Source organism: Ptiloglossa arizonensis, chromosome 9 (genome assembly GCF_051014685.1).
Source record: "Ptiloglossa arizonensis isolate GNS036 chromosome 9, iyPtiAriz1_principal, whole genome shotgun sequence".
Lineage (NCBI taxonomy): Eukaryota > Metazoa > Arthropoda > Insecta > Hymenoptera > Colletidae > Ptiloglossa > Ptiloglossa arizonensis.
The window spans coordinates 16,181,881-16,209,732 of record NC_135056.1 but is presented as its reverse complement, the minus strand read 5'-3'; the positions used below and the strand labels follow the sequence as shown (position 1 = coordinate 16,209,732).

Here is a 27,852-nt window from a genome sequence, read left to right as displayed (position 1 = left end):
TCGGGGATACACCGATCTGTACGAATACGGTCGTCGAGAACATTCTCGACGACTTTTTACCCCCCTGGTGCTCTATTATCGGAGAATCGAAGGTGTTTCTTGCACCCTCTGGGTCAAGGACGAGTCGATCCTCTAATTCCTACTCTTTTTTCGATCTCTTTTCCTCGACTCTACTCGGTAACCATTTTCGCGCTGCTCCCGATGCTCCGTTATCGAGGATCGAAGGCGTCACCGGTGCGTGACCTAGTCAACGAGGATTCGATCCTCCGATTCCAATTCTTCTCTCTTTTTCTCTCCGGATTCTACTCGACGATCGTTTTCGACTTATTTCTATCCTCCCAGTGCTCTATTATCGAGAATCGAAGGCGTCACCGATGCCTCCTCCTCCAAGAACGTGTCCTCTAACCCCTACTCTCTTTCCTCTCTTTCTCTTCTAAACTCTACTCGACGATCGTTTTCGATTCGTTTCCATCGTCCCGGTGCTCCACTATCGAGGATCGAAGATGTCTCTCGCGCCCTCTGGGCCAAGGACGAGTCGATCCTACGAACTTCTCTTTTTTCTTCTTTTTTTTTTTTTTTTTTCTTTTTCTCGGCTCCACTCGACGCGCGCTCCCGTTAATCCTCCCTCGATTCGAGTACAAACACGCCGCCCGCGTCCCGGAATATTACCGGGGACTTAATATAATCCTGTGGAAAAAGCGGTCGCTTTCGGAATTGAATCTCTGGCGGAGACGACGCATTATTGGGGCCGCAACCGCCGCGTTCCGGAATCTCTCTTTTTTTTTTACCGCGAGGGAACTTCTTCTTCGACGGTGCCGGCCGGAATAACTTCTCAATTGCATGTCCCCCCGTTTCTCTCCGACCTGGCGAAGACGGTTCAGGACGCTTGTGAACCACGGATTCGGCGTTCTTATTTTCTTTCCGGGACAATCCGAGCGAGAGGAAATCCTCGCTGGTCGTCTAACCGCGTGAATCCCAGAACTCACGGAATTTCGTCGGTTGAACCGGGGCATTATGCAACGACTGTTTCGTTTCCGCGAGCAAAGTTTCCTTCGCTGGTTAACGACGTTAGGGAGATTGCTTCCATTCTGTCGCGTCGACCGGTGTTGTCCTCGGTGAACAAGAACGTGTCTCTCCTCCTCTTCGATCGACGCGGTTCCATTGCATTAGGTCGTTAACTGAGTTCCACGGATACGTCTTAGATGGTGCGGAACTGCATCGAACTTTCTTGTAGATTTTCTTTCGTTTCACGAGCAGTGGCCATTTCGTCGTAACGCGTCGACGAAGTTCGTTAAGTAGTCCAACTTGGATCCAGCGAGGAAGAAACGTGTCACTCGGTGGCGAACAAAAGTTACCCTCCGAGGTGATAATGCCGCAACGATGTCTACGAAGGTACGAGCAATGGCTTCGAAAATCACGATGAAAGGTTAACAATGACACCTGGATGTCTCCAACCTGGAATTTTGTTTCTACCGGAGAAACCGAGAGAGAACTGTACAGAGACGTACCGTCTTAACCGAGAGAATTACAATATCGGTCAACGACCACGTCACCATTCGGTGACTTGTCATGGTGTCTGTCTCTCTCGTCGATACAAAGGGACTACCTCCGATACTCTACCCCGTGTTGATCTTTCCTCTCCTCCTGGTCCTCTCTTTAAAGTACAACGAAACTTTCCTCACCGATCGAATCTTCTTTCTTCTAATCTTTTCTTTAAAACACGACAGGAAGATTCTCTCCCCGATCGAATCTTCTTTCTTCTGATCTTTTCTTGGAAACATCGCACAACTCTTTCGCCGATCGATCGAATCTTCTAATCTTTTCTCGAAAATACGACCGTTCCAGTACAGTTGAACCCGATAGGGAAACGTACAATTCGGGCAAGAGAACAATCTCCGATATCAATTTTCGTTTACTCGAATAGAAGAGACAGTTTGTTCAAATATTCAAGGACTTCGTGTCCGTGCGCCGACTGTATGTTCGAATAATCGCATTGTCGGTGTATTCGTGCTCGTAGAAAACGTACGTACACCTTTGAACAGGGAACGTAGCGTTCGTTCGAAGAGTTTGGCTCCACGAATACGTTCGAACACGCGCGCACGGATAAGTTAGGCTCGTTGGGTCGAACGCCTCGCTTCCGGGGTGATTAAATACACCCTGCTAATGTTCAGAGGTCTGTCCTCTCCTCCCTCGACGCGGCTGTTGGTACAAGGAAGGGTCCCCAGGTTCGTGGAAAACGTTGCTCGATTCTTTGTCACGGTCGACCCGATCTTTGTCTACTTGGTCGAGTCCCGAGGGTGCGAGACGGGACTCTGGACGATTTCCGCGCGAGTGCTTTTCGTCCGCTCGCGAATGGGAAACGCACGGAACGCCCGGTGGACTTTAATATTAATTATCCAATCGCCACGGATTGAACGCGTACCAAGAAACGTTCCGAGTTTGTACCTCGGACGACGGTTTCCAGAGCTGGATACGAAACTGTGAAACGAATTTACACGTTTCAAGTTACTCGCGAATTACGGACACTTTGCGGTGCGGTAATTCGACCAGTTAAACCGGTTCAACTAATTTCCCAGCAGTATTCATCGTTGGTATTACGGGATGTAAACATCATCGAGGGAAGTTAATCGCGCTCGAAATTTCGACCCGCGTTTTCGTACCGGATTTTTCGTTTCTTTTCTTTCATCGAGCTTGGATTTTTCTTACGATTCTGTAATTGCGAGTGAAATCGATTTTTACATCGGGTTCGATCAGTGTTGCTTTTTTTTTTCGAAGCAAAATATAATCTCCGATTGGTCATTTATTTCTTTTTGTACACTTTCGAAAGTGAATAAAATGTGTTTCGATAATCGCACAATGCGATTCTCTCGCCAGTGAATTGAAAAGCGGTTTGAACGCGCGACGGTAATTCTGTGGTGTTTGTATACAGTGTTCTTTCAACGAAGAGATAAATATCGTTGTTGCGTCATCGGTTGGTTGATAACGACACTGCAACGGAGACGATGGTTCGCGTATATGCGAGAACTGGGAATAAAAAAAATTCAAAATCGAAGTATCGCGTTGCGTGGGTCGGTATCGTCTATCAACCGAAGACAAAACGTATCGATCGCTGCGTAGATAGAATCCGTGAGATTCTTAGTAGTTTCTTGAAACTTTCCATTGGATTAGAAGACGATTCGGGTGCTCAAAGTTAACGAAATCGTGTACTTCGCGGAATGTGTCCCGAGTTTGATCCGACAACTCGCGTATCGCGATACACGGCGTATAATTACGATTAGATTAGGCGCGGAATGCCTCACCGGATAATCGAGTTACTCCCACGCGCGTTATAATAATATATTATTCCGTAAGACTTCTCTGGTACCAAACGGAATACACGAAACGATCACACTCGATACATATTTCCCTTCGTGTTCCACAATAGGTATTCCCCGATGTTTTCTCGGTGTATGATTATTTTATTCCAGTGAATTTTCCGCGCGGATTTTTCCGCCCCGATGTTAAGTCGACTCTTATCTCGCTGGAGAATAACATTTTTACCATTCGGTAAAGCCGGTCGTTCGGTAAACGCGGCTCCTTGAAAACTTCCCTGTTGCTCGCAATAAACGTCTAAGGCTGTCGTTTAATAACTCGAGACAAGCGGTGTCTTTGGTGGTCGGTCGCGAGTCGAGCGACGAGACACACGCAAAGAGTCTCGAAACGATATAAATGCGACAAAGTGCATTAACAGAACTCGAAATCGCGAACCGTGGTCCCGTGTATCGATAACGCCACGGGGAAGGAATTCAATTTGGAAGAAAATTAATGTGGATTTCCACCGCGTGGCTGGAATATAGGTAAACGATAAATCTACGGAAACAATGAACGCGCGAAGATGCATGCTTTTATGTATCGACTACGTGTAGATAATAACGTTACCGAGAACACGTTCGGGTTTTATCGAACCGATGTTCAAAGAGGGGAAAATGATACGGCTGGTGGGGGAATCTTTGCACAAAGCGCGTATAATTTCAAAGTTCCGTATCTTCGTTGAGAGATACGGGGACAGAGTTGCATAGCGATACGGTGAAAGTGAGAGAGAAAAGTGGTGTACGAGATAAATGAACGCCAATCGATACGATAGGAACAGTCCTCGAGGAAATTTCTCTGCAACTTTGTTACGCGCGGAGCTAACCAACCTGTAAGATACGTAAACAACGGTTAACGCCGATATCCGACGGAGGAGACGCGAAATTAATCGCAGAGATCACGGTTCGAGGGGACATCGGTTCTCGATCGTTGAGTATTTTCGCTGATGAACTATTCGACCACTGAATAATTCGGCCGAGTGTTTCGATCACTGAATAATTCGACCACCGAATGTTTTGACCGTCGAATGTTTCAACCGCTGAATAATTCGACCACCAAATGTTTCGATCGCTGAACAATTCAACCGTCGAATAATTCGACCGCCGAGTGTTTCAATCGCTGAATAATTCGACCACCAATAATTTTGACTGCCGAATATTTCGACCGTCGAATAATTCAACCACCAAATGTTTCGATCGCTGAACAATTCAACTGTCGAATAATTCGACCACCAAATGTTTCGATCGCTGAACAATTCAACCGTCGAATAATTCGACCACCAAATGTTTCGATCGCTGAACAATTCAACCGTCGAATAATTCGACCACCAAATGTTTCGATCGCTGAACAATTCAACCGTCGAATAATTCGACCACCGAATGTTTCGATCGCTGAATAATTCGATCGCTGAATAATTCGACCATCGAATGTTTCGATCGCTGAACAATTCAACCGTCGAATGATTCGACCATTGAATAATTCGAGCATCGAGTGTTTCGACCGCCGAGAGTCTCGACTCGAACACGCTTCGATTCGAACGTCTCGATACGAATATTTCGATTCGAGTTCCGTGTAAAAGTGTATTAGCCACCGAGAATTAAATATTTCGCGCGATAACGGCAACGTTTCCATCGTTATTTCCACGAAAGCTGCGAAACAAAGCTCTCGCGGCTCGCGTAAAAGCAACTATTACGAAAACGCCGGCGCTTTTATCGCGCGGTCCTTAACCGTCGCGAGTATTGCGAATTTTTTCGCATAATGCGCCACATTGAAATTGATTTTCGCAAACACCGAGGCGTCGCTCGAGATTGCCGTCAATCGAGCGGAACAACTTTCCGCTCGCGTTTTATAAAATATCACGAGAGAGAGAGAAAAAAAGAGAGAGAGAGAGATTCCGTTATTTCATCGCAATTAATAGTATCGAGCCCTCGAACAGGCTGGATATTAAACTCGAGACGCGTTATCGAGAGCATTTTAATTCCGACACACCGCGCGTGGGTTTTCGAATACGAACAAAGCGATCGCGAGAACTTTATTATGTACGTTTTGCGCGCGAGGGTGGCGGAGCGGAGGGAAAAAAAAAAAAAAAAAAAAATTCCATCGAACCGGATCGAGGAAAAAAACACGAGAGTTTTCCGAGAGAAAATTTCCATGAAATCGAGCACCCGCGGATCGACGATAAATTTTATACGCGTAATTGAGCCTCATCGTGCCTCGGTACGAGCACCTCGTATTTCACGGGGAAACTGTTCGGGAGACTCGTCGAGCATTTTCTCCGGTCGGTAAGCAACGATACTTGTTTTTCACCACCATCACAACCACCACCACCCTTCCCCAACCGTGGACACACAGTGTGTTTTGACGATGAAGTACATTGAACTCGTCTCTCGCGTCGAAAACTCGAACGCCCGAGGGTAGAGAAACGAGAGGCGTGCCCGCGAAAATATTATCGACGATATCGCGATGGTGGTTCTCTCGCGAAACAGAGTAGAAGAAAAAAGAAAAAAAAAAAAAAGAAATCACCGGTACGGGCGCGTTATCTGTACATCCGGAGGGGGAGAGAGAGAAAAAAAAATCACGCTACGCTGTATCCAACCCCCCTCGTACCAGCGAAATGAATTCCCTCGAATATACGAGCCCCGTTGTACGGATTTCATCGCGGCGGATATAAAGTACCGCGGTGGTGGCGAGCGGTAGGAAACTAAGAAAAAAAGGGAAGACTCGGGAGAAGCTCGCGGAAAAATCTGCCGTGATGGTTAATTTAATAATTTCCAGCACCCTTCGATCGCGTCGATGCACCGGCCGGCGGGTATCAGAGATCGTTAAACTTTATCGATCCCGTGTCGCGTCGTTGATCGGATAAGTTCATCGTTGCGCGCGAAACGGAGACAGGGCGAAAGGGACGGCTGCGAGACAGGACGAAAGAGACGTCTGCGAGACAGGGCCCAGTTGAACGTTGAATCTTTCGAGACAGTCCCCCCACTCCCCCGGTCGTTGTAGATTTTTCGACGCGCGAGTATGCACGTTGAAATACGAGCGTGCGCGAAAATCAAATCCCTATTGTGCCCGAGGAACGGTTACAGGCCACCGAGCGTCTATAGAACGCGCGCCGCGCATGGAAATGCGCGAGAGCTTTCCTCTGTACGAACGATTCTCGTTAAGATTGCAAAACGCGCCCCGAGACCGTGAAAAATGATTCGTTTTCGCGCGACGGGGGTGAACTAACCGGTTCGTGTGCCACGTCGAACGTTCCACGAGACGATTTCGGAACGATTCGTTCGCCCTCGGATTCGAGTGCTCGAACAGGATTAATTCAACGCGAACAAGCATCAACGATGGTTTCGTAACGATTCACGAAACGAGCTTCGATACACGCGAGAACCTAACTACGAGCCGCGAGGCAACATTCGTTCTTTCGAGTTGCAAGTCGACGATGCATACGGTGCATCGTGAATATCTCGGTCGCGAATCGATTTCACGGAATCGTCTTCAGAACGGAGATACTTGTGCGAGAACTCGTTACGGTGGTATCGAGGGTTTATCGAGAAATAAAAAAGATCCGGTAACCGTGGCTATGGAGGATTCGGTGATCTTGAGGCGAGATTATTCGAACCGACGAGTTTCGAACTGGTCGGTAGACGGTGGTCTGTAGCGTGTAACGAACTATCGATTTTCTTAAAAATTAATGTCGCGGAACCAAGCTGAGAACACGGCGGTAAGTTTGCAAAGAGAACCGGTTACGGTGGTTTGTTAATAAACTATGGTAATCGAAGATTCGGAATGGAAGAAGAGTATTCGAACGTGGGGAATGTAAAACGATTCAGTCTGGTTAGGCTAACCGACTTTCAGCTCGGTAGCAGGGGAATGTATTATCAGGGTTGATAAATCAAAGAGAGAGTGGAAAGTCGAGAAATCGAAGATGGAGAATTCCAAGGTGTCCATTGTGACGCTTTACAATGACTCCTGGTGTTCGTGTTTCATCGACGATGTTAGGGTACCATTTTTCCCCCTCGACGTATACAGAATTCGGGACGCAACAGTTGGCTTGTTTTCCGTCGACAAAATGGACGATTCGTCGCGAACGTTTCACGGTTGTTTTTGTTACGTTTATAAAAAGAAAAGGAGAATAACGCGGTTCGTCGTCTCGATCGGTCGTAAGGAGTTATCGGTGATAACGAGAGGAGCCGGGTCTCTCGGCGCGGCAACGAAGTCTTTTCATCTTCGTGAACTTGGAACTAATTAAAAGTTTCTCTCTCGTAGTTTTCGAGGCACTCGGCGAGTTAAAATGATTAAGTACGCCTGGGAAGCAAACGCGTGAGAGTAAATAGCCGTTAAAAATAATTTACGTCGGATTGCTCGGTGCTTCGCGTTTCATCTTTCGAGACTCGAGTCGGAGTCGTTAGAGGTTCGGGGGATCTTCGCCTCGAATTTTGCGACTGACGTTGCACAAGGGTGGATCCGACTACGTGTATATATTTTTCATAGCCAACGATGGACGAATGCGGTAGAGGTAGAAGCGGAACCGTTCGATAAGATTAAACACGCCGTGACGTTACTTCCTTCGCGGATGCACCGTTATTTTTAACATTATCGTATATTTTTCTCTTGCACCAATCACCGTGACGGTACGGTGCACCGAATATCGAACGATTTTCAATTGTACCGGAGAAACGTATTCGAACGGACATAATTCGAAATTCCATAATTTGGAATTTTTTATTCATTATTCAATTTCGTTACAAAGAACGATGTACGAAGAGTAGGCGCGATTAAAAAATCCAATTTTCAGAAGAATAGCGCGAAGAATTCGTGCGAAGAAAAAATATATAGGATTCCGTTGAAGGAAAAACGGTGCAATCGCGGTCAGCTGCAAGCGCATCGTTGCAACGCGAGAAACGTCGCGGCAGGTTGAACGTTATCGAGTAGTTCCCTCGTCTTCCCTTAACGTTTCCCTCTATCGTTCATCGTAGGACAGGTACGACCGGATCGAGTTGCTCGCTACATCGCTCGTAAAGTCGAGCGTGAACGTTATACGAAGCTGATCAAAGATATCCCGTACCTGTCCGTAAGCGCTACATTCGTCTAAGTATTTTATAAAACTCACCCGCACCGAATGGTTGAGGCCCGTTTTTGTCGTTGGACGGGGAACCATCCAAGCTCGCCGGTCCGCTATCAGCGCCTCCAGTAGCGCTGGAAGAAATAAATGGTGGAGGGCTACTTTACTACGCAATTTATACTGTCCGTGGTACATAGAAAATCGCCTACACAAGCAACTTTATCGGTCAATAAAGTACACAATATTTGAAAAGCACGACAAGCTGTTGCAACGTTAATTATCGCTTTTTTTTTCTTTTTTTTTTTCTTGCGACGAATTCGTATCGAAAGAAACGTTGGTGAAATTAAAGTGCACAGGTATGATTACGTGAGCTAGTGTGGGCCGTGTCGACGTTCTATCTAAGTACGTACTCGCGCAACTAAGCAACAATAATTGCAATACGATGCATATACGCTGGCATGTGAATCACGTATCGGAGTATCGCTGGTGCTAACTAGAAATTACATTACTCAAAGCGAACGCGCGTTCCTCTACGATGTACGCTACGTACGTCTAACATGCGCTCTCAACGTGAAGTATTCTTCTTCTTTTTTTTTTTCTTTTTTTCTTTCTTTCTATCGATCTCGGCTAAGTTTCGCTATAGCTAGAGGTGAAGCGTGACGTACACGATCGGAAGATACGTGCCAGTTTTTTGTTTTAACTTCTAAGTATCGTTCGAGGATTCCTGGAAATCAGCCTGGAACGATCGACGAACGAGACGACTCAAGTCCGGTACGGTGTACGCGAACTGCTCGAGATTCTCGATTTATTGCGTCTCGTCGGGCGATCGAATACATAATTAAACGAGATCCTCGAGAACGAAAACGTTTGCTGCTGGAATCACTGCGATGATTATTGAAAATGTACGGGTTTCGATTTCCTTTTTCTTTTTTTTTTTCTCTTTTTCTTTTGGTTTTAAACATTCATCGATCAAGTATCGAACGTACCGTTTCGAGCATTTATCGAGAAATTAACAGCGACGAGGAGAATCAATCGACCGAATACATTATGCAAGACGTTCCTTTCCTCCGGTATTTCGAACGGAGTGAGACGATACCGAAGAGCAAGGAGTAATAAAGTTCGCGTGGAAAGATCAAACCGAGATACGTCAACGATTCGAGAACACGTCGACGTATTATGTCTCGAGTTTAACTCATCGCGGTGGATCTCGTGGATTTCGCGTTTCTACGCGTCACGGTGAAGGAAAGATACGAATTAATCGCGCGAAATCGTGGTTCGAGGAGAATCGATCATCGATCATTGAATATTTCTACCGCTGAATGATTCGACCGCCGAATGTTTTCATCGTTGAATAATTCGATCGTTGAATAATTCGACCACCGAATAATTCGACCATCGAATATTTTGACCACTGAATAATTCAACCACCGAATAATTCGACCACCGAATGTTTTGACCGCTAAATAATTCGATCGCTAAATAATTCGACTACTGAATGATTCGACCATCGAATATTTTGATCGCTGAATAATTCGACCGCCGAATGATTCGATCGCTGCGTAATTGGAATTTTTCACGAGTGTACGAGCGTTCTCGGAACGTATCAAAAGAAATAATTTTCGAACGGTCTTCCTCGAAACGTTCGAAAATATTTATCTTTCCCGGTAATATCCTCTTTTACAGTGTTCCGTCGAAGTTTTATTACAGTGGCCCCGATTTCACCGTGAACCGAATTTCGAGAGGGACGATTTTCAAAAATAAAATTTTCCCTACCTCGTGTTTGCCCCTCGAAACTATTTATCTTTCGTTAATATACTTTTCGCGAGGTTCAAGTCGACGGAACGTATTACACCGACCCGATTCCATTGTACCAACCTTTATCTACGTTAAATCATCGAGTACGTATGCAATTGGTCAATTATACCGAAAAGTAACGCGTCTTTTCTAGTTTGCTGTTCCAGTTCGTCGAGACTCCTCGTTGGAAAACAAGATGAACATTATATCGCGTAGAATATTCGCAAGGACGATCGGCAAAAATTGAAATCACGTATTCCCTTGACCCGTGAACAACGCGTTGATTCGGAATAAATATTTAACGCTGAATATTCACATCTCCGTCGAAACCGCAGCGAACCTTGAACACCGAGTGTCGTTCTTCCCATGCATCGCGGATTTTGACAAACAACGATACGACAAACAAACATCGATCGAAATAAAACAGGATGAAAAATGACACCGATCGGACCGATACGGGCCCCGTGGGATTAAGCATCTTTCATGAAAACGTGTACTCGGTGAAAAGAATACAGTGAACGTATTCTATGAAATAGCGACGGAAACTATGCACCATCGCCAAACGTGTTTTTCATCGTTCTTTAAAAAGCCAAGCTCGATCCTTTCGTTTCAAAAGATTCAAAGTGTATCAAAAAATATGTGACGTACGGGTTACGAAAACATTTCGACGTTTAAAAAAAAAAGTTTAAGGATTATTTCCGGTTTAGCGAATCGTGCACTTACACGGTGCAACGAGGCTCTTGCGCGCGAGCTTTCGTTGCATCGTGTCGAAACGATCGATGATAACAATACGTCCTTTTACGTATCCCGTCAAGTTTTTAAACACGCGTTAATTTCACCGTAAATAAAAATTAGCTAATGCATAGAGCGAATACGGTGACCGGTGGAAAAAAAAAAGAAAAATTGTGGAGTGAAATTTTGTATTTTCGATAAGCTCTGTTCCCAGAATTCTATAATTCTGTTCGCGTAATCCGATTGCCACGCATTAAAAAAGTATTAGGACACCGTGTCGAAAAAAATTCCTACCTTTCGAGATACTCGACTCTTCGCTAATATCTACGATAAACGTCCAAATGTTCCACCATCAGCTGCATTTTAAACATTTTCCCGTCGGTTCTTTTTTTTTACACTTTTCGTTACGTTGTACGGTCGCTGAGCATTCGCGTTTAAACAACTGCTTTTAATTCGCTCTCTCGCGTCGTCTACTAAACGAATGGCTTATTTTTCAAAAAATCCCGCAAGAAACACGAAAGTGGAGAAGTAGTCATTTTTGCCACACGGTAACCTAATACCTTTTCACGCAGAATTCTACGGAAAAGTAAATTACACGGAAAAGAGAGTTAAAAACTTCCGTCGAAACCGCAAGTGCAGTTGCACATTGCACCGATGCATCTCGTACAAAAAAAAAAAAAAAAAAAAGAAATTACGACAGTGCTTGGCAAACGATACAAAATCTCTACGATCTTTATCTTTCGCTAACCACATGAATAAATACACGGTGAAAAAATGTTGTATTTCCTACTAAATATCGCGTGATTTTTGCAACAAATTTCCTTCCAACGTTCGAAAAGAATTTATTCCCAAAACCGTTGTTCCAGGGGTACCGTGGATCGTGTCCACCCTTTATATTCCTTCCACCGAGTACACGAAACACATCGAAAAGTATCTTTTTACCTGCTAGCGTCATCGTCTTTAATTTGCTCGGCGGGAGGCTGATCGTTCGGAGCTACCTGGCTCTCGTTCATTCTTGTAGATGCTTGAGCTTCACCTTCGCCTCCGTGAGCAGTACCACGGCTCAATCCAGCTATTCCACCGCTAAACCAACCTGTCATTTGAGTTTTCACGCCAGCCAACATTTCCAACTTGCTACTGCCGCCTTTCGTCGGACTGGTAAACACAGAAAACACGTTTTCAATCCACGTGGTCGCCGCTGCATTCTGCCGTTTAATTAATCGACGCGTGTAACGACGTTAAAAATGCATTTCTGAAGCTTGCTCGCGACGCGAGGAGGAAAAGGGGGGAAAAAAAAAGAGAGAAAAAAAATACACGGGGAAAAAAAGATACACCGCGCGATAATGGTCGGCAAAGAATTATTCAACGTTGAGGAAAAATCGCCCGCGGGGACGAGAGACGTTGCGTGTTAAAAAGAGAGAAAAAAAAAAAAAATCGTATTTTGCTTTCCAACCAGCGTGCAAGCCCAGTGACTGTTTACTTACGGTTGTTATTCGCGAAATTCCGTACCCGAGGTTGCAGTTTTAACGCGAGCTGCGAGTATTTATTAAATCGCGGAGAATTCTCGCCGCGAATCGATTCTGCCCGAAACGTGTACGAAAACGATCAGTTTTCCACGGAGAAATAATAACGGAGAAACGATAATTATAATACTGCATAAGTGCGTAATCCGTAGTGTCTCATTCGAAGGACGATCGGAGAAAGAATTTATTCGTCGAAATTAAATATCGATTCGAACGTATAACGGTCAATTTTCACGAAACTGTTCGATGTGATTTTTTTTTTAAATATTTTATAATATTGTAAAGAGAGAAAACATATTCGAAAACGATTCGGTCGACTCTCGGTTCGGGAATGTTTCTAAAAAGGGTTTATCGAGAGTAATTTTAGAATTCGTTATTACGAATCTTCGCTAAAATGCGCGACAATGTGATTGCGTTGTTTTTTAATGCAAATGCACGAGAAAGGTGTGCATATCTTCTATTTTCGCGACGCGCGGTAACTCGAAACCAATTTACGTTTAGAAACACAAACAGTTAGCATCGATTTCGAGAAAATCGATAACGCAATACCCACGTTGATCGAACGACATTGGAGGAATCTAGTTCCGTCAATGGTATTATTCTTTCGGAAAAATAAACAGGAAAGCCTGAAACAAACCGTAAATGGAACTTTCGCAAGGAAATTTTCACGTCCCCGTAATAAAACGATAAATTCGCTGAACATCGTCGAATCGAGCCCCCGTTGTTTCGCGTTTCCAGAAAATTGGATAGGATTACCAGAAAATGCGTCCTACCGTTCCGAAATAATAATCTAAACTCGAGGAATAATTACTCGAGCGGAACGATTCGTTATCGCTAATTAAAATCCCGAAATTTCGGTTCAGCTTCAATTGTACGAGACGCGTGTCTTCGAACACGATACGTCGATTCTCTCCCTTAAATCGATCGTTAATTTCGAGAACACTCTCGAATAAAATATTCTCGGAATTCTTTACCGTGCGATAGTCAGATTCACCGATTTGTTCCGTCTCGTTGGTTTTTATAGCCATCGCTACCGAAAGTCGCGTTAAAATGGGTCATAAGTGGGGTAAGGGTGGGTGGTCGGGGGGTGGGGGTTAGTTCCCCCATGGTGATCCGATTTCTGCCTATTCCCTATAAATATGTTACGAACGAAAACAGGTCAGTGTAACCCGTGCGGTGCGCCAACGAAACACTGTCACGACTATAACTCATTTAAGTGTGGCATGGCTTTGTAAATGGTATTACCCGGGGGCTATAAGCGTGTCCCATTAAACCGGGAGACGTCTATCCCCTCCCGTTCCACGTTGTGAAATCGTGAAAAAATTAAAATTTCTTCCTATTCTCTCCCGTCACGGATTTTCATTTTCCACGGTTTTCGTTTTTAGCGAGGAGCCACGGAACAACGTTGTACAGATGTACAACGCGGGGAAACGACGATGCTTCGGCTGATAACCGGTATCGGATAGGCGTCGAGACGATCATTTCGAATTACCCTCGTCTCTCGCTGTTACCCCGATGGTCGTCGATAAACTCTCGTGCGCGAAAAGGGGAACGACGAACGACCCATCGTACGTAATCCTCCGTAGCTCGTTAAACACCGAAAAATGTTGAAAATCCGCGCGGTGGACCGAAAGGGGGGTTCGAAAGAAAAAAAGAGAACGAATGAGGAAAAAAGGCGGCGAGTTTCGTTACCGTTGTACGAAATTTAACAGTTTTTCGCGCAAGGGCGGCCCGCGGTATCGATTGCGACCTATATAAAAGATTACCGCCCTCCCCGTTTCTGGAAATATCGGTCCCGAGTGTTTTCGGCGTTCCTTTCCTACGTTACCGATTTTGGAACCGTCCTGGAGGGAAGAGTCGTTCGATCGTCGGTTGGCTCGTTTTACAGGGTGTCCCGGGCGACCCGAATACCTTGTATTTTAACACCCTCGAATCGTGTACTGCGTCAAATCGAGACGAGTCCAACTCGAAGGTGTTACATACGTTTGGAGATGGAAGAAAAATATCGTGGGGCGAAATTGGGTATTTTAACACTCTGGGTTAAGCGAGTGGTGTATTGTGCCACATTGAGAACGAACTCGACGCAAAGGTGTTAAATGCGCTCATAGATGGCAAAAGAAAGTCGGGTCAAGTTAAGACGAGTCCAACTCGAAGGTGTTACAAACGTTTGGAGATGGAGAAAGATATCATGGAGCGAAATTGGGTATTTTAACACTCTGGATTAAGTGAGTGGTGTATTGTGCCACATTGAAAACGAGCTTGACGCATAGGTGTTAAATATGCTCATAGATGACAAAAAAAAGTCGGGCAAAGTTAAGACGAGTCCAACTCGAAGGTGTTACAAACGTTTGGAGATGCAAGAAAGATATCATGGAGCGAAATTGGGTATTTTAACACCTGCAGGTCGAACAAGTGGTGTATTGTACTACATTGAGAATGAGCTCGGCGCAAAGGTGTTCAAAGATCTCATAGATGGCAAAAGAAAGTCGAGAAGAGTCCAATTCGGAGGTGTTACAAACGTTTGGGGATGGAAGAAAGATATCGTGGGGCGAAATTGGGTATTTTAACACCTCTGGGTTAAGCGAGTGGTGTATTGTGCCACATTGAGAACGAGCTCGGAGTAAAGGTGTTAAATATGCTCATAGATGACAAAAGAAAGTCGGGCAAAGTTAAGACGAGTCCAACTCGAAGGTGTTACAAACGTTTGGAGATGGAAGAAAGATATCATGGGGCGAAATTGGGTATTTTAACACCTGCAGGTCGAACAAGTGGTGTATTGTACCACATTGAGAACGATCTCGGCGCAAAGGTGTTCAAAGATCTCATAGATGGCAAAAGAAAGTCGAGAAGAGTCCAATTCGGAGGTGTTACAAACGTTTGGGGATGGAAGAAAGATATCGTGGGGCGAAATTGGGTATTTTAACACCTCTGGGTTAAGCGAGTGGTGTATTGTGCCACATTGAGAACGAGCTCGGAGTAAAGGTGTTAAATATGCTCATAGATGACAAAAGAAAGTCGGGCAAAGTTAAGACGAGTCCAACTCGAAGGTGTTACAAACGTTTGGAGATGGAAGAAAGATATCATGGGGCGAAATTGGGTATTTTAACACCTGCAGGTCGAACAAGTGGTGTATTGTACCACATTGAGAACGATCTCGGCGCAAAGGTGTTCAAAGATCTCATAGATGGCAAAAGAAAGTCGAGACGAGTCCAATTCGAAGGTGTTACAAACGTTTGGAGATGGAAAAAATATGGGGCGAAGTTGAGTATTTTAACACCTCTGAATTAAATGAGTGGTGTATTGTGCCACATTGAGAACGAGCTCGGCGCAAAGGTGTTAAATATACTCATAGATGGAAAAAAAAGCGTTACGAGGCAAAGTCCAAAATAATAGGGTAATACAAGACCAGTTAGTATTTTAATACCTTCGTATTGAGCTCGTTTTCGATTTGGCGCGATACACGAGTCGCTCGACTCGAAGACGTTAAAATCGGGGACACATTGTATCGAAAGTTTTGAGCGAGCACGACGCGAGAAGACACTCGGAGAATCTCGCAAACGAGAAACTTAGGAAAGCCTCGATGCAAGTCTGAACCCGTTATAACCGATACAGTAGAGAGAGAGATTATTGCAAATAGCAATCTTACGGTATTTACAATGCGCGAACGGTGTATTATCAAAGAGATCCCGAAGCTTCGAGGTCGAATCGTTTAAATACACGGTCTTAACGTTGCTCGTATTCGACGAATTCTATCGCCGTTATCGATCGTTTTATAATTTCACGATAAAATGTTCGTTAGGGATTCCAACAACGACAATGGAATTGGTCAAATACGACGAAGTTTAAACCGCGTGTAATTTAGATGCTTTTCGACGGAAAGCAATAAATGAAAAATTACATCGAAAATACTACAATACGCTGAAATTAAGAATTCACGATCGAGAAAGATATATGAAAAAAAAATGTAAAAATAATAGAAAAACCCAGATCGTAATTTCGGAACAATCGATACGGAAAAGTAAATTGTTGTAAATACGAATCTCGGGTGTAAAGTATTTAAATACACCTCGATCGAGTAATTCTAATGCAATTATCGATGGTTTTGCATTTCGGTGGAAATAACGAACGCAATAACGATTTTCTCGGAGGTTCCCGCATCATCTTGGGTGTGAGCTCCCTCCCCCAGCCCTCGAAAGGAAGTGGATTCCATTTGTGCACCGAACCACCTAAATGGCGGAACACGGCTAATAAACACGTTTTTAACGGCAGCTGTGCAATTTTCGCGTTGAACGTGTATCGATCGTCGTTACGTAACACCGATGTCTTTCGTGCCGCATTCTCGCAATAAATAATTCCCACCTCTATCGCCGCGCAGAATGTTTCGATAAGACGAGGGATGCTCTCCAAGGACCATGATACAACGTTCGGCGGCTCGGTACAATGGGGAACGTTCGTATAACAGAGCCGCTAGATGGCCGAGCATTCGGATAACGGAGGTTACACGGTATCACGGAACGGAACAACGGTCTATCTGTACGCACGAGACGACTTTTTCCCGGAAACGAATAGCCGTAACGGCGACTCGACGTTCGAAACGTCGATGAAATGTTTATCCACGAAAACGAAATCAAGCGAACGATCGACCCACGAAAATTACCGAATAGCGTACGATCTTCGACCCGGATCGATTCACCGAAACGGTGGCAAGGTTATTTGTTACTTTTCTCTTGTTTTTCCGTTACCTCTCGATATTTTTTTGTCCCCTTGTCCCGCCCTTTGTGGCATATGAGGCGCGCGAATTAAAAGCCAGCTCGATAACATACCTGGCTCGAAAGGCAGGCGCCTCTTGGTTTGCCCAGTGTCGCCGCTACCCCCCACTCCGACGCCCTCGAACACCTCCGCCCTAGCTGGTCCCGTACGAATAAAAATACTCGAACGCGGCCGAATAAAGGGAATTAAATTAACGGGCGATGCCGCGACTCTTTGCAAACCTTCTCCCGTGACACACGAAAGGGTGTCGCGACGGTGGGGAGGGGGTCGAGTGGAAAAAAAAAATCGAACCGAAAGGGAGAGAAGCGACGAGAGTTTCGACAAATTAATTCGCACACAGGGAGATCTCGGTCAGAGTCTGCAACGACACGCGTGCCTACGTAACGGTCCGCCGTTCGATATTCAAACGAAGCGAATAATAACGTCGTCAAGAACGAAAAGAGACTTTTGCCAATCAATCGACGCGAGCCCTCGACGCATTGGTCCGGGTCGAGTTTTCGCTCGGCAGCACCGAAATTCGGGACGCCACTCCGGGCACTGCGCGAGGAGATATCGGAAAATTCGAAATCGAAAGAAACCTGCGATTCCCAGCGATTGTAGAATAATACTAAATACCGTTCGAACGTACACGAACGGCGAATTGAAAAGATTTGCGTCTGTGGTCGCCGGACGTGTTTTTTCGATTTCTTTTTTATAAGAGGGGTAGACGCTTTTCGCGATGCGATAAATCGTTGATTTACGACGCGGGAATTATTAACAACGCCACGGGAGGAGTAAATTCCCACGTAGAGGAAACTAAAGAAAGTGTACGAGAATATACGTCGTACGGTAGTTACGATAAATAGAGCGTAAGAAAAATGGATAAAAAATAAAACGAAAGCGGTGGACGATACGAAATGCACTACCGAATCGTAGATTAACGATTTCTTGTGCCGCGACGAGGTGGACTGGTTTCCAAAATGTCTACCTCCGGAACGAATTATCGTTGTAATTGTATCGAATTGGGTTTGTCCTTGAAAAACATTCATCTCGAAAAATTTTTCTTCGCGCAAGAACGGTATTCGACAGGAATTGTATTTGGATATATCTATACGTGTCTACTTTGGGGCATCGCTACACGAGACCCGCAGACTGCATTAATAATGGAAGAAACGAAAACGAAGCGGACAAAGTCGATAAAACGATATATCTTGGGCTCGAAAGAAACAGCGACGATTCGTTTCGACGTAAAAGACTTTAATGGCGACAAAGTCGTTTATCGACGACGAAGGGACAAGGTGTGCTCGGGAATGTATCGCGATGTTTGCGAGACGTTTCTGAACGTCCCAATGGTGCTGTCTAGGTCACGGAATCCTATTTTCAAAATTTGTTATACGTGACGTAATACTCGGAATATGGCCCCGTACGAAATGTCATATTTCGTGTACAAAGTCGGCCGATAACGCCTACGAATTGATTCGTCTTTTGTATCTCCAATACGGAAAATAAGAAATAATTCACCTCAACGTCTGTAGGTAATCCACGAGGGCGAAACACGGATGATGTAATATTTGAACGGTTGTCGAGATTAACATTCGAATGCGTTAAACGAGAATGCAGATATTCGTGTCACACGATGTATTACAAGTCCATGGAAATTGACATTGGAAGGTTGATAAAATAAGTCTCCCGAAAGACACGTTGAGTACGTGTACATCGTTTGTGATTAAAATTTCGAGCAAAATTCTAATCCGTTTAAATATTATAGATTCATCATCGATACTCGTATTACGGAGAACCATTTTGACAATTCGAGATAAGTATATGTCTCCCCGGATCGTATCGGTCATTAGTAATCTCAAAAACGCCGCAGGGAAAGCTTAAGTGCAAAACTACTTCGAGTTCGTGTTAACCTCATTTCGATTCGTGGAACGTTGTAACATTGTCGCATGAGTAGTACTTTACGTAAGTAGCGGGACAGTTGTTATCGATCTAATCTCAAAAATGCATTCAAGATTGTTCCGAAAGTTTCAACGTGTCGCATAGATGCGCAAAAAGATCGTGCAATCGTCCGTCGATTGACCATGAACCGAGAGTCTCCGGTTAAAAACACCCGCTACCGTTTGACAGACGAAAAACATCATCATCGAAACGCAGTATGTACGTTCTCTTGTTACACGTACAAGAACCAGAGCGAGTATACGTACGATAAATAAGATTAGTTCCGAATACAAAGTATTGCAACGTTACGATGTACTTATGTTACAACAAGTTACGATGTTCAATATTCAAATAACTGTACGGGTTAAAACTGCGGTACTCATCTTTCCTTCCTTTCCGCATCGACTTCTCCTTCGACGACAGGAGATGTAACCTTTTTCTCGGTCGGCATTTCCGTGATGCCGTCCTCGGCCTTCTTGCCCATCCACGTTGACATCTGATTCGTAATTCCGGTGAACATTTTCAATTACGATCCGTCAAATGCTTCACACTCGAATGTGCTCGACAGACTATGTGTTCGCTCTTCCTCTTCCGTTCTCCTACGGTCTCGAGAACGTTACTGAAGCCCTTACGGGATCGGAATGACGGTAGAACTTGTTCGTTTTGATAATCGCGCAACCACGAACTGAAAGAATACCACGTCTAGTGGCGCATTTCACGCTGCGCTGTGGCAACACTTTTGGAAGCTGCCACCAGAGGGCCACGAATAACAATTTGCTCTCGCAAATTCTCCAACAGTGCCAATTTCTCCAAATGTCCCTGCACTCGACGCACAGTGTAGTTACCAATGCGTTATTTGTTCATGGGAACTAAAGATGGAGTGGAAGTAAACACATAGATGGTCGATGGTCAAGATCCAATTGTAGTCCGTGGCGCAGGTATGTCGTTTTGTTCGTATGTGCAATTGCTAAGCCATACTTCTCTTTCTGCACATAGTACGTTTCTACCCAGTGACGAGCGATTTAAACGATAGGTACATTGTTATTAATGTTAGCCCATGTAGTAGTTTACAAGAGTAACTATCTTGCGACGAAAAAATCAATCTATACTTACAGCTAAAATTTCCACTCTCGACGACAAAATGCTCAAGTTTGTACTGTAATTCCTGTTTCCGCAACCGATGGTATAATCAATTTCCATATACCGACGCTCTGAATACCTACCGATGGAATTTTAATTCCACCTATAATCGGTATTACTCGCAACGAAGAATTATTGTTCGTCGTGGGTAATACTATTCTATATATTTTCTGTTCATATATCATAGAATAGACTTTGTAGACGAAATATAGAATTAAGGATTTATCTTACGATGGTTGGTATCGTACGATCTAAATAGGTATCTGCGAGTAAGCCGGTATACAGAAAGGTAGCGCAATCTAGCACTGAGAATGGGAATTATTTAGGTACAAACTTGAGCGTTTTATCACCGAGGGCGCTGATCTTTGCTTAAGTCTGCCAAGTCTTCAACCATTCGTTGTAAAATAATTGATATTGGTTGGATACTATATGCTTACAATAAAATTAAATTGAGCTAATTCTTTTTAAACCGATTATAGATCCAAGGATTAAAGTAATATTTATTAAATATGTATAATTGCGTTCTATCCATTATCAAATTTAACTAACGTTATTTAACGTTTCAACCAGAGTAGAGTTACGGGACTTGGTAACTTTTCCCTCGCTGGACATGTACTTGTTAACGGGTTAAACTCGTTTACGCGGGTTTAGAGTGCCATCTATAACGTATTTCTAGACACGTTGTAGGGATCTGAGTTTTAAGTATATCGACGCGATAAATTTTAAATTAAACAAACGTTAAAATTACTTTTACTTTACCCAAGACAAGTTTAATAATTTTTCACAGTGAAATTAAACATGAAGAAAATTAACGTCATTTACACCGCTTGATAGAAAAATATATTATTTTATTAAATCTATACAAGGCAGTTGTAACATTATCGAACTCGGTATGCGATTTGTACATTTCTTACTTCTTCGAATCCTTCAGCATCAGTGTTGCGAATCGTTATAATGAGCAGTGTACGTTATTATTTCGAGGTAGATTTGTACGTGAACAAACATACCTAAGCCTAATATATTATATCTACAGTACTGGTGTACCTATCATTGGTGTTTTAGTTTACAATATATGCCATTAGATGTTGTACTGAATTTTGGAAGCATGCTATACATTTTGTTGGTATTTGTACTTATTCTAGGATTTAGAATTTATGCATTGCTAGTGGAATAAAAGGTACGAATAGCACCTTACATTCGATATCACAGTTTGGCATGAACATTTTGTTATTTTTACGGATTGCAACTTTCTTAATAATAATGTTTGATTTTGATGTGTTGTACTTTCCGATTATTAGTATTTTAAAGCTTTCTAGATATTAGTATGCTATTATTGATGTTTCACGATACCTGAGCGTTGATGAACCATTTACGGTGTTTTAGGTTTTCTGATTATTGGTGTTCTATTTTTAGGTACCTCGAATTTTCTGAGTTTTAGTATGCGAATTTTTGTTATAATAAATGTTCATACTATATATTGCTGATTTGAAATTGCTTATTTTTTGGGTTTCGTGATTGCTTCTTTTTGGTGTTTTCGTGATTGATTGCTTTGAGTGTCATGATTGCTTTTTTTCTGTATTCGATGTAATTCTATTCTAGGCAGTGTATATTTACTAGAATTTAAATATTTACAAATTGCGCTATTTGGAACTTTCAAAATCATTGAGAGTTAATATTTAATAAATACTATAAACTTGCGTCATTCTCTTTTAAGCGTGAATTCTTTTTTTTTTTTGGACATTACGTAATGGTTAAAAGTTGCTTGCTCAGCAAGCGTGCTCCTAATATTCTACTTATCTATATTAAGTATTTTTATCCCTAGGAATGTATATTACTCGAATATAATCACTATTTTCTCTCCGTCGATAGTGCTGCTGCCGCGGCTTTTTGTTCACTTTGATACCTAAAAAAAGGGTTTCAATTTAATATGAATTCTTATAAAATATTATCGTTTCTTGTATCTATTATCACGATACATACAGAGTGAGATACATGAAACTACTACAACAAGATACATCGATATTTTTGTACACTATTATCGAAGAAAATAATTCTGGCTAAAGGTTATTGAAAAATTTGAAGGTGACCTTCCTCTTTTTGCATAGAATCTCAATTACATTACACTGAACTCAACCATTACAGTTTTTTTACGAACTGTGCACGTAAATGAGTATGTAAATTGTAAACGGATTATCATTCCTTTTGTGAGGTCGTTTATACGATAAAAACACGTTGCACTGTATAAAATAATCATTAATGTGTCGATTACGAAACGCTCGTGATATAAATGGTCGTCGGCATCGAACACCTTCCGTAAATAAAGCACCGATACCACCACCGTGATATTTTCTTTCTTGTCCTTCGCATTTGCAATTATAACACGTGCAAACGTTATTACGGTTAAATCGAATACAATGTATGTCGTAATTTCGACACTCCCGAAACGAGAGTGTTCCAATTTTTTTTCAAATTTCTCAATCGTGTCGTCGCCCATAAAATATTCTCTTAATTTATCTTACGACCTCTTTCGATCTATTGAACTTTTATTTGACCTACTTTACTGTAGCGAAGAAAATATTGACGGGTATTGTCGCAGTAATTTCAAGCGTCTCGCTCTCCGCGTTTAAGGATCGTCCGGACCAAGTTATTTAGAAGATGATAACATAATTCGAAATGAATTTGGGCAACGCGTCGTCCAATTAATTATAAATAATTCATTGAACACGAGTAAACGAATAGAAAACGGTGTACGAAACTTTCCGTATCGGGCTTTATCATAAATAATACTCTTTGGCGTAATATAACGCTTATCATTAAGAAAGTAAAAAAAAAGAAACGAACGGTTATATCACCGGAATTAATTGCTAGTCAAATATGGAAAACGTAACGACTATGGAGTTTGGTCAGAGTAGATAAAAAGTTCAATCAGTTCCATGTATATGTAAATTACACATAATATTTTTAACCGGATATATCTGTACATATGTACATATTTCGTTCATTTTATTTATGCCGAATTTACGCTCATACGCGTTGGAAGTTATATCTATCGTCTATTTTCTCTTCTACTCTCATCAAACTACAGTGTGCAAATTTAATCAATTCAAGGTTAAATGTCGAAGGTTTATACTCGTCGCAACGAAGATACGTACTTTATTGCTCTGGCAATTTGGTATATAGACGTTAGCGCGACGAAGAGGTTTACGCTAAAAAGGCTCCAGTTCTTCGGTGTGATCGCTAAAGAGTATCTAGTCCAAATCACACCGGTAACAGCCAAGGCAGATGATTGACTAATGGAGAGTTGATTCGCTGGCCTCTGCAGATCACTGAGGCCAGCTATTACAAGTCCCTGTAATATACAAATTTGGTTTAAGGACGCAAACGTTGGTAAAAGAATATGGAAATATTTGACAACGGAAAAGAGTTATCTTGAGTAAAAAGCGTTTTAATGAAAAGGGTCAACGATTTGGGTGAAATTGTGATTATTTACTTTAAGGTTGACCTATTTCCAGCTAGATCGACCACAATTTGTTGAAGCATGCGCGCGTGATTTTCAGCTACGAAATTCTGTTCGTTGAGTTCAAGATTTTTCAAACTGCCCTTCAAAGTGATAGTAATTCGCGGCGATCGATTCGTTTGTTAATTTCGCACGGCGATGTGGTATTGATTTTATACGCAACCACGGAAGTGAAAAGTGTTAATGAATTATCAAAGGTAAACGCAATATCGATAATAGACGTTTGTTTCGCAAGAGCTACCGCGGCACGTGTTTAACATCGCATTTGGATCAAGTCCATTGTACGCGGATGCAACCTCCTAATAGTTGAGAAATATTTCTGTAACGTATTTATTTGCCAGCAACGTAAAGCCCGCGCGTTAACTGCCTTGAAACGAAATTGATTTGTTCATAGTAGTTACGAATTGTAGTATGCACAGTAACGCGAAAACTTTGCCGCGTGTCTTGCGATTATTTCGAACCGTGTTATTATTGTAAGAATGTATATTAAACACGTAACATTCAACGAGACGTTAAAACTTCAAAATTATTACTGACCCATTTGAAAGCTGGTGCCCAGAAGAATATAGTCTGCGGACCTGAAAGGGGAAAATAGGTCGATAGTACCGTTACGTTCTTATTTTTTGGATTTTGGAATCATATTACATAAAAATGCCCAAAAAGAAATGCATATTTATGCATACGAATATTTTTCGAATTCGCTCCCGGTTTTAGAACGCAACGTACTTCACAGTAACCGTGTAGTTATTCGATCGTATTCGAACAATTCAAATTTTAAATTTTAAAATGATATTCGGTCCGTGACGAACTTCAACCTATTACATTGAAAGAACATAGATGCGTTATCGTATATACAAGTCCTTGAACTCCTCAAGATTACTAGAATATAGAGCATCGTGTTACGAGACGATAGTTATTTTACGTACACGATACGACGGTCAAGTCCATCCGAATTAGCAGTACATTACACGGAAGAACAGCAAAAATGTAGATGCTTGAATTTCGTACGACGGCAGGGAAGTGGTTTTTTGCTAATTTGGCCGAATGTACCCTTTACAGTGCTATGAGTGGCATGTGTTCCTAACACGTGTAACTATCTGATAAATTTGGAGAATCATTGACAACTTACTAACCAGCTGGGTGATTCCACAATGGCTGGAACTTCTCGGGCACGTACTTGCCAATCGTTTGAACCGACTTCCTATATATAACCGACATTGCTTTTCACGCGTTCACACGTTAAAAACGCCGAATGAAAATAAAATAGAAAAACTAATGTTTCGAAGATCTGCTACACAACGAGTGAACGTGGAAATAACAAGCGGTACGACGATCCGCACACTGAGACTGAATATCGCGAAGTGCAACGATTGGTAACCGTGCTGCTTGTCCTAGTCGGTCCTTCCTTTCCCCGCGCAGATTTCCGGGACCTGAAGCGCTACTATATATATATGTATCATATCTGTTGCTTGTGTGTGTTTCTACATTCGCATACTACGTCAGATTATTTAAGTCTCATTAAACAAACGTAGTTTTCTATCGATTGATATCGACGGAACGTGTTAATATAGTAATTAAAGTATAATTATTTATGGTTAGAAGTGTTTTCAACAATTGCTGATTGTAACCGATACTCGTAACTAATATCTAATCGCATGCTACGAAAAGAGAAACTACAAATGATTTCGAAGATACATGTATGTATTTACAAAATCTTAGTCTGATATCGTTCAATGTTATCTTCTTTATTAATAAATTAGACTTTTGGCGTGGTTACATTTGCGACGTACCATCGAATTGATTGCGATATGAGAATGTATCTACTCGTAAATAAGATTAAAATTGAAAATCGTAAAAGTACTTTTGATTACAGCATTTATCAGATGAATAACTTCGATAGCCAATTCAACGATATGCAAGGCCTGTTTGCGATTCAATATCATTCATACGTCGATATGCGCGAGATAATTCATAAAATGGATTAAACCGCTTCGGTTTGAAAGTCCTTTTTAAGTCCGATTATACCAACATACATATAGATATAGAGATTCCGCATACAGGAATCTTTCACGTATATCAACGAAGTCGATATCCTATGTTTATCGAAAATGTTACTACCAATATGTATGCTGTAAAATGTTAACCGACATTGGCCTAGAGGATAAAATTGAACATTTCGTACAGTGCCAAGTTCTACGTACATATATCGCATTGTCAGTCTCTGACGTACCTATTAATATATTAACCACGTGTAGCTGTTATATATCGCGATGTAGCGATACAGTGATACAGCCCATAAACGTATTTCCTGCTTCGAGTCCGTTGATCTCGTGGGAACACAAAACCCGAAGGTGTATTTACATAGCTTTATTTGCGTTAAAATACATACACTTTTTATAACATCGAGTAAAATACATAAGGTCGAAAAGAATACAATAAGTGCTATAAAAAATTGAGCTCAACGAGAGAATGCAAACTTTGTTGTTTGCTAACCAAATATGGTTGCCCCACTCGTGAGCATCGGTATTATTCAATTGTTCACATCTCCCGTAAACTGCACCGCAGTAAAGGAATACATTGGTCGTATGTATTTCTATATCACAATATCGTTAAATGCTTCGATGTATACGTGACCACGGATGATTGCACGCATAGAATACATATGTAATATTTCATAACATAATTTTTATAAAATAATTGCGTACAGATACATTATCTGTTACATATCATTGTTCTCTTACATGTAAAAGTATTTATCTCATTGGAACATTCGGTAATATTAGGCCACCCTAAAATTTCGTGTAGGAGGTATCCTCTTCCTTCATCCCTCCCCGATATTCGAGAACATAAGATTATTGAATGGTAACAAATTTTGATTTAAAAGATACAACAACATTTTGTACGTCCGTTTTAGGTAGAGGACGATAAAATTCGTAATTTAATGTAAGAAACACAGTCTTATGAAATTTAAATTTTCCAATATGAACAGTTCAAAGACACAAAAAAAATTTGACTGCTATCGAAGCAGAAAGTATGGATATTGCACCAATTCACGAAACGAAATCGTCTCGACCACATCAAATTCAATGGTTATATTTGAAATATTGATTGATGATGTATCGGTAAAAAAATCGGCACAAATTTATGGAATGACCTAATAATATAGTAATATGAGATCGAATAGTTCAGTTAAATTGAGTTGAAAAAATCGAGACCTGACATAAAAAATGTATAAAAATGGCGTATCAAAATATTGTTTTAATGTGGAAAAAATAATAGTTGCATTACATGATTAACTTTAATTGATACAACTATGCGTGTATATGTTAAAAATTTTTAGGACTTTTTTGGGTTTTTTTTTTAATGTACCTAACATATAAAATAAATATTTGATATAAATGTTTTCTAATGAGAGTTATGCCATAAATTGTTTGTTAAATCTACAATTAGAATACAATTTATGAACAAATTCTTGCTCCTCCTTCAGCACGTATATCATATACTTAAGGCACATAGTTTAAAATAAAAATAAAAAACATTATTAGCCTTATAATTTAAAAAACGGACGAAATTTAGATATAAAGGTTTGCCACTATTTATGAAATATCAACAATTAATAATCGTTCTAACATTCATTGCAAATTTTAAGATTAAGAATAATTTTTTTAATTTATTGTGAATATATAATACTTGTCTCATCAAGGAAAATTTACTTTTAACCAAATGCTTTCTTTTCAAGATATTATGTTATTTAATTTAAGAAGAACATATACTTTTTATATTAATAACCACACTTGCATACGAATTTCTTATCACAAAGTACAAAATAGAAATGTGGTAAAATTTCAGCATTATTCAATTTAAATATACCTTATTCATTTAGTATTTACAACTATATCTATTTTATATTGCAATAATATTTATGAAACAATTTTATAGTCTATACATATGTATATATACATATCTCATATGTTATTACACTATAATTAAAATATGATTATTTAATGTAAATAAAAGAACATTTGTACAAACAATAAGTAGAGTAAAATGCA

General features: G+C 41.6%; 2 protein-coding genes and 1 long non-coding RNA gene across 7 annotated transcripts in view; 1 reads left to right on the top strand and 2 right to left on the bottom strand.

The window, feature by feature from the left end:
* The window catches only part of Sap47 (Synapse-associated protein 47kD), a 101,094-nt gene extending 80,962 nt beyond the window's left edge, over positions 1-20,132 (bottom strand). The window contains exons 1-3 of one of the 5 annotated variants that reach the window (XM_076320366.1): positions 19,527-20,132; positions 11,873-12,088; positions 8,453-8,562 (exon numbers count right to left, since the gene is read on the bottom strand). In XM_076320366.1, coding sequence (XP_076176481.1) covers positions 8,453-8,562; positions 11,873-12,088; positions 19,527-19,663 — 463 coding nt within the window. In that variant the 5' untranslated portion in view covers positions 19,664-20,132. The remainder of the gene's footprint in view (positions 1-8,452; positions 8,563-11,872; positions 12,089-19,526) is intronic. The other 4 variants (XM_076320367.1, XM_076320370.1, XM_076320369.1 and 1 more) reach the window with 4 other exon arrangements.
* A 974-nt stretch (positions 20,133-21,106) lies between these two features.
* On the bottom strand, positions 21,107-25,177 carry LOC143151206 (uncharacterized). The gene is made up of 4 exons (XM_076320117.1): positions 24,934-25,177; positions 24,338-24,378; positions 23,436-23,632; positions 21,107-22,186 (listed from the first exon to the last, which is right to left on the bottom strand). The coding sequence occupies exons 1-4, from the start codon at positions 25,016-25,018 to the stop codon at positions 22,132-22,134; spliced, it is 378 nt and encodes a 125-aa protein (XP_076176232.1). The 5' UTR covers positions 25,019-25,177; the 3' UTR covers positions 21,107-22,131.
* Positions 23,507-27,182, top strand: LOC143151207 (uncharacterized). Its single transcript, XR_012993260.1, has 2 exons — positions 23,507-25,497; positions 25,674-27,182. It is a non-coding gene; the product is annotated as an uncharacterized LOC143151207 (long non-coding RNA).
* Positions 27,183-27,852: the final 670 nt, after the last annotated feature.

What these genes read in the sequence shown, in the direction of transcription:
- LOC143151206 (XM_076320117.1), bottom strand. Translation starts at nt 25,018, where the DNA reads ATGTCGGTTATATATAGGAAGTCGGTTCAAACGATTGGCAAGTACGTG. An exon ending in ATTGTGGAATCACCCAGCTG is followed by an intron (nt 24,379 to 24,933) that starts GTTAGTAAGTTG and finishes TTCCCCTTTCAG; the next exon opens with GTCCGCAGACTATATTCTTC. An exon ending in GGGCACCAGCTTTCAAATGG is followed by an intron (nt 23,633 to 24,337) that starts GTCAGTAATAAT and finishes TGTATATTACAG; the next exon opens with GGACTTGTAATAGCTGGCCT.